The following is a 7,583-nucleotide window of genomic DNA, read 5'->3' as shown; positions in this document are numbered from 1 at the left end:
TAACCAGGACAGGAGTCTAACATGTAATCAGATCTCCCAGCACAGCAATTATTTTGTGGGGAGGTAGAACCAAAATGACCAGGCTTTACAACCCGTGATTTTGTAATTTAATATATTAAACTTCTGTAGTGATTCTGGCAATGCAACTTCAGTAGAAAAATAATACATTCTGCTGCCTGCTTTTTTCATGCCCCATTTGGCAAACATTTATAGGTCCCTGTGCTAATCTCTTCAATACTCAAACGACACTAAAAACCTCAGGTTAGGGGGGAGCAGCAGGATCCCATGAGTTAAGGCACATGCCTGGGAGTAGAGTCAGTTTTGTCTCTCAACTGCTAGTTGGCCTCAGAGTCTGAGCAAGTTGCAACATCTTCGTGCCTCATCCCTCATCTCGAAAACAAGCTAAGACCCATTCAGACATGGTAAGACACAACACTCACTGATGCTTACACATGGTATGGATATCCATGGATGGAAGGCCCTGGAAAGAAGATCAGGAGCAGTAAAAAGCACTTCATCTTTAACATTGACAGAAACATAAAAGAATTGTCAGAGACTGACAGGAAGAGAGAAAAAGAATACAAGGTTTCTGTGAACATTAATTTGGTTTATGCTAGCACTGTTAATAGAAAATAAATATTTGTCTTTATAATTTTAGGGGATTAAATATACCTTTAAATATTGAAGCTGTTACTTAATAAATTAGAGTCATTAATAAAGTTTTTAAAAATAATTTCTTTACATAAAAACCTTTACACTATCCAAAAACAACTCGATGTTATTCCTATTACCTGTCTTATAGCCAGTGCTACACAGCCAAGTTTCACCATCTCCGAGTGTAGATACACAACACAGTTATGAAGTAATTGATTCCTTCTGCCTGACTCCACAGAAGTGGTAAGGAGTGGATAAGGTGGCAAGAAAGCCAGTTTCCATTGAGCAAGTGGTTTCTCAGGACAGAACTGATTATGAGAGTGAACATGCAACACAGTCCATACAGCAAAATGATTACACATTTCTCAAGGAGTAACTTCACCCTTGATTTGAATGATATACTGTGCAGGAGGACTGTGTTTTGGGTGCCTGCTTTGTTTTTCTATGTAGTAATGTCAATCTGCAATATATTAATGTGTCACATGTCCATACCCTATTGCATCCCCAAATCAGCTGACTGGTCTAGGAGGATAGCAGAGAACACCAATTAGCTCTGGAATGGGAGAGGCATTCACCATTTAACAGCAACTGAACTGTAAGCAGAGGAACAGCGTTGCTGCATTTTATAATGAGAAAGATTTTATAAAGATGGTCACCCTTCCCTCAAACAAGTCATGAACCCTTCCGTAAAACAAATGGAAGTTTTGAAGCAGCAGTCCCCCATGTCAAGGTGCAGATGTACTGCTGTTTGCTTAGCAACAAATCTAATTTTTTTTTCTTAAAAATTGAACAATCACACTAAATTGCACACAAGCATGCACTCCAAGCACTTCTAGAATCTTGTTATAAGAAAAATACTTGTCCTTGTTTTTCCCCAGTAATGCACTAAAATAAATTCAGGCATTAACGAGTAACTTGTATAGTAAGAAAAAGTCACCAATTTAATCATTTACTTTAAGCAAGCAAGCAATCCGTAAACATTCAAAAGCGGCAGCATCCAAGTTACAAACAATTCAAAAGAAAAGAATTGAGATTATTAAGGTTCTCCCGCCCTTCAAAAATTTTGAAATGATCTTTTAAAACACTACAAAACACGGAATACTTAGTTACATCTCTTATCCTGCTAGTAGTTCTTCCTCACAAAGAACTCCTGTATTTCTAAGATGCACAATCATTGCAATAACTCATACTGTAGAATCTGCTGCTTAGAAGTCAGTCAGTGCACGTCGATCTAAATCCCATTAGCAAAAGTAATGCTCGTGTCTTGATTCAACAGTTCTTTGACTTCCGAAGGCAAAATATCAAAGAGGTGATCTTCCACCACGAGCCCGCTTTTCCTGAGAAGCCGACACTGCCCCAGTGTAACTGGTAGACGATCTAAGCAGTTTCCCTTCAGTTCCAGATGAGTTAGCTGCAACAGCTGGCCAATTTTATCTGGGATTGAGGTAATACAGTTTTGCCCCAGACTCAAAGTCCTCAATTTTACACATTTAAACAATGACTTTGGCAAACTCTCCACTTTGTTTCCTGTTATATGAAAATGTTGCAAATTTTGAAGTGACCAAATTTCCACTGGAATCACTGTAATTGAGTTGTAGCTTACATCTAAGCATCTGAGTTTCTGTAAATTGAACACCGCAGCTGGTAAAGATTCGAGTTTGTTATTGGAGAAATAAAGTGACTCCAAGTTCTTTACACAGGAAATGGAGGGAGGAATGTTGACTATTTTATTGTGCCACAACTTTAAACAGGTCAGTCTTTTCAAGTGCTGGAAGCTGATGATCTCCTCAATTGTGCGTATACTATTTGATTTTAAATCCAGTTCCTGTAAGTTAGTTAAACTAAAAATGGCATGTGGAATTCTCTCCAGTTCACAGTTCTGTAGTTCCAATTCAGCTACATTCATCATTTTCTTAAGGCTATTCAGTACCACAAGCTTGGTGCCATCATTATGAATTACAAGCTTTGTTAGATGAGGTGCCACATCTGTGATATTAGAAGGGATTTTGGTCAAATTACTCTTCACATGGAGAATTTTAAGGTGTCTTAACTCTCTGAGAGATTCAAGTCCTATCATTTTATTGTTTTCAGAGTTCAAGTTGCCTATCAAGTACAATTCACGGAGATTTTTAAGCAAATACACCCACGCAGGAATTTCTGCAACGTCTGTGAATTTCACATGAAGGCATCTCAAGTGGTCACGGAGGAAGCTGAAAGCAGTCTGCTCAACCTTTGCAGGACAGTGGCAGAGATGGAGCTCCTGAAGATTTGTCATTTGTGAAATTTTAGCTGGAATTTTTGCTTCAGGAATCAGCTCCAGTTTCAGCACATCCAGATCTGTCAGATCAAACACTGCATCAGGGACCCCTGACAACATGAAGAGATGCAGCTCTTGCTTATCTTGTGCATTGCGAGAAACATGCTGTCTAAGTTTTTCAAATGTCCATTCATGATTTAAACTAATTTCTCGCAGCTTGTTTTCACTTACCTCTGATAAAAAGACACCAAATCGCTTAGAATATAACTGGTCGTACTGATCTACCATATGCAAAAGAAATGCAAAATCATTTTTCACATCAGGAATATCACTGAAGCTGCTCTCTTCTCTGACCTTCTCAAAGGAATACTCTTTTAAGGGTATTCTAAACAGCCAGAAGAGTGTATACAAACAGATAAAACCGTACACACAAATAAGAGAAATATAGCTGATAAGGAGCTTCTTCAACATGTAAGCCATATTGTGTGTACACTCAAACTCCTTATACCCAATCAGATGCTCTACTTTTGGCTTGCATCTGTGCTCAAAACTAATTGCATTTACAAAGTTAGCAGTGTAGCAAAGAATAAATATAAACTTGACTGTCTTGATGACTGTCTGGACAACATACAGTTTATAAATCAAGTCACTGTCCTCCACATGAGCCCGAAATTTTCTAACTTTCTCAAACAGGGCTTTGGCTTGCTCTCCATCTTTTTTATCTAAAATAGTCATGCTGGGGACCTCAATGACTGGCTTTTCAGCTGAAAACTTGAAGCCAGACTTGGTTATCATGGGAGTACTGGCACTGGGACTTCCTTCATCACTGCTAGTGGAAACGTGCTTTGGCAGGGACTGGGCACCTGTGAGTCTCTGTTTGTTCTCCTCAGAGTCCTCACACGCTGTTTCAGATAATGCTTTTGTAGTCCAAGGGGACTCAAAGCACTTTCCCAATATGGACACAAAATGTTCAATTTTTGAGCATGTCTTCGGATATTTAAACCAGAAGTTGCTACTGACTATTAAAATAATAGTATGTATGAGCGCAAGATAGGGAAAGTACTTTGAATACCAAGGAAGGGCCAAATGATAACACATCTGATTAATAAATACATATTGCTGAAAATCCAAATTGGTTTTTCGCCCTAATGAATCTTTTTGCTCTTTCTTCAGCTCCTGATTTGATACAGTAGGTCGCAACTGAGAAGACGTGACTCTGCTCAGAGGTATGTGTGGTGTTATGGTAGGTGCACCTTCAGAGGAATCTGTTCCCATTGACATTTCTTCAGCTTCAGTGGTTGCTGGTATAAAGTCAGCATTCCCTGATGTGCCGGGTTGTGCTTTTGAACTTACAACAGACTGCAATACTGGCAAGCAGACCACCTGGTCTTTGGTCAGCTGCATCGTTCCAGCAAAGATGGCAACCATTAGCATAACGACAGCTAGATAATCCATAAATACATCCCACCATGGTTTCAGGATACGATAAGTTGGCTGTATGTCATTAAGCGATGCAACTTCCGTAAGGGTAAACATTCCTGTGACAGAAAAAATTAAAGATACATAAATCATTTGCTGCTAAATCAATTGGATACATATTATTTTACTGATGAATAACCAACACGACCCCATGATATAAGGAACTTCAAAAGTTTTCTATTGCTTTGTGCATTATGTTAATGTGTGTGCTACTGTCCACCAATCCATTCTGTGGTACTTACCCAAACAAGATCCTTGCAAGGATGTCTGTGGTAAGGCATCCCTTAGCACTGTAATAACAGTTTCTTGCTTGCTGTCTGTCAACTGATATTTATAGTGGTTTGTCACATTTAGCAGCACCTGAGATCTACACTGTATGATCCTTGGCGGTTTTTAAGACCCAGCTAGACAAAGCCTTAGGTGGGATGATATAGTCGGGGATGGTCCTGCTTTCAGCAGGGGGTTGGGACCACTTGACCTCCTGAGACCCCTTCCAACCCTAATTTTCTATGATTCCATGATGTAAATATCTGAATTGTGAAGTGCTATTGTTAATATAATTCAATAGCAAATTATTATACCCTCTATCAGATTCTATAGACTGTACACTGCTTTGAAAATGTGACATGCTGTGTCAGTGTCAACTACTTAAAAATATTTTAATTTAAAGCAAGATAAGCAGGAAAAAAATTGCGAAAAGCTTTGCACAATGCAGCATGGACCACATTTTAGGGCCTCTTGAAACAATAGCAGAATCTCTTATTTCTACTGTTTCAAATAGGCTAGAATGTCAATAAATCTCATTCCTTGCAATTCAATATCCACATTGGTTGCCAAATTTATCAGTCTTTTCCTTAAGTACCATCAAGTACTATATATGAGCAGTGTTAATGCTGCAGCTCTTGTACAAGGCATCCATGCCAAAAAAAAAAAAAAAAAAAAAAAAAAAAAATCAATTTTCCCTTATTTTATTTAGTCATTTTCTAGTGAAGTACTTACAAACTCCATTTTCCAGAGAAAGTATTTTAAATAAAATCTCTCTTCTCTCAGATAATGAACATTTTAAAATAAGCAAGAAATCATTGCATAATAGACTTTTACCCCAAGCTTGTCATAGAAATCTGGCAACTACAGGACATGAAAACTAGTTCTATATAGCAAGCTGTTTTCAAGGGCTTTTTTTTAAACTGAAATTTTATCCATCTTGAATCAGAATTGACAAAATGAATGGTAATCAAAACTTACTTCTTTCACAGTTTACAGTGCATCAAATAGCTCTGCTTTCTTTTTATTATGAAATGTGGAAGGTTGAATACAATTCTGTTTCTTAAAAGAATAAGCTGCTGCAAGCAGGATATGGTACAGTATCAGGTAGCTACTCTATCCATGACTGAAGTTTGTCATTGTTAACATAAAATATGTAATGACACATGAAGTATGCATCATGTAATATGTTCAGCTACAAAGAAGACTACCAGCCAGAATATTAAGAGGCTCCAAAGCAACCAATGTTATGATGGACCACTTGGGTTTATTATTTTTATCTTGAAATACACTTTATTTGTACAGCTTTTCTCCACAGAGAGACTTAGCGCTCCTATACATGTGCAAGGAAGCTGCTCCAACATGCTGTAATTACACTGCATCAGAGCAGACTCAATTAATCAAGTGTACTGGAGTGTGGTAATTACCGTGCTTCAGCAGACTCCAGTGCCACGTGCATCAGCGTCCCTGCACTGAAAAATGGCGGTGCAGTGCTTTAAACTAAAGCTCATTCAACAAGCTTTAGTTCAAAGTGCCCAGCCGCCATTTTTCAGCACAGGGTTGCTGATACACATGATGCTCTAGGTGCTTTTAATTAGCACGGCTCTCAGAACTGCACTAAATAAAGGATGCCTCCACCCACCCCTCTGCCTCCCAAAGCATGTCTATAAACTCCCTTAGAGGGCTAAAAATCACAAAATGCACACGTACAGTACATGACCATTTGCTTAGATCCCAATCCATATTTCTTTGTACATCCAATAAACTCATTTTCAATTGACAGAATCTGTGACAGCACTGTATTAAAAACATATCCTGCTTGATTTGTCACAGGTCAAATAAGGCAATTAAACAGATGCCTCTTGTACAAGTCTGTGCACAGATCTCGAACTGGCTATGTTCCATTTGACCAACTGCTTGCACTAAAAAAATTTTTTTTAAAAATCCACCTTTTCACCCAAAATGAGCAGAAAATCTTTCAAGAAAAACCTAAATTTAGTCAGAGGGTTATTAAAATACAGTGGATCACAGCAAAATGGCTCTTTTGCTAGATGTGTGCCAATATATTGCTGACATATTGTATTGGCACCAATAAAAAGAAAGTTAACGTTATCGCAATCGACTTTTTTTATCTGGTGTAGCCAATAACATCACCGATAAGTGCCATGTGCATCTGCACAGCTGCAGCATGCACACGGCCAGGAATGCAGCTGGGCAGCTTAGATTTACCAGCTGGATGCTGCTTTCTGTGGTGGGGAGGAGCATGGGAAAGGCAGATCAAGACCCCAGCAGTGAGACAGGGAGTGGGGCTGGGGCACGCGCTGCCCAGCCAGGGCAGTGAATGCAACTCCACCAAAAGTGGGGTAGAGCCATAGCTGGGTCATCCAACGGGCATAGGGGGGCAGCTCCCTGATGCTGCATACACCCCTGGGGAGGCATGGGGGGCATGTGCCCCTGAGATTTGTGCACAGAGCAAGGGAGAGCTGCCTGCTGTGGGCTTGGGACCAGGGGCTGCACCAGCCTCTTCCCGGTGGGGGGCCTGGGCTGGGAAGGGTGGCTACAGGGTGGCTAGTGAATTCTGAGGTGGCTGTAGCCCACCCACAGCCACCCCTCAGAGTACCACCGTCCACACCACCCTGCCCCAAGCACAGACCTGACCCCGCCCCCGCCGCCAGGAAGAGGCCAGTGCAGCCCCTGCCCCTGAGCCCACAGCAGTCAGCTCACCCTGACCCTGTACACAAATCCAAGGGGGCACATACTCCCCATGCCTCCCACGGCAGTGTGCACAGCAGTGGGGAGCCACCCCCGGCAGCTCTGCCCTGCTCCTGGGGCTGCATTCTTACCCAAGCTGGGCAGAGCCTGCCGCTGCCCCAGCCCCAGCCCCGCTCCCTCCCTCATCGTGGGGGCCGCAATCTGCCCCCCCCCACCC

General features: G+C 40.9%; 1 protein-coding gene across 8 annotated transcripts in view; it reads right to left on the bottom strand.

Moving 5' to 3' along the window:
* Window positions 1–876: 876 nt before the first annotated feature.
* LRRC8D (leucine rich repeat containing 8 VRAC subunit D) overlaps window positions 877–7,583 on the bottom strand; it is a 61,583-nt gene continuing 54,876 nt past the window's right edge. For all 8 annotated transcript variants that reach the window (XM_025214038.1, XM_006032323.3, XM_006032324.3 and 5 more), the window contains exon 3: window positions 877–4,449. In XM_025214038.1, coding sequence (XP_025069823.1) covers window positions 1,886–4,447 — 2,562 coding nt within the window. In that variant the 5' untranslated portion in view covers window positions 4,448–4,449 and the 3' untranslated portion in view covers window positions 877–1,885. The remainder of the gene's footprint in view (window positions 4,450–7,583) is intronic.

The sequence above is a fragment of the Alligator sinensis genome, unplaced genomic scaffold (genome assembly GCF_000455745.1).
Source record: "Alligator sinensis unplaced genomic scaffold, ASM45574v1 scaffold736_1, whole genome shotgun sequence".
Taxonomy (NCBI): domain Eukaryota; kingdom Metazoa; phylum Chordata; order Crocodylia; family Alligatoridae; genus Alligator; species Alligator sinensis.
The sequence above is the reverse complement of the archived record's forward strand: the minus strand, read 5'-3'. Positions and strand labels throughout refer to the sequence as shown.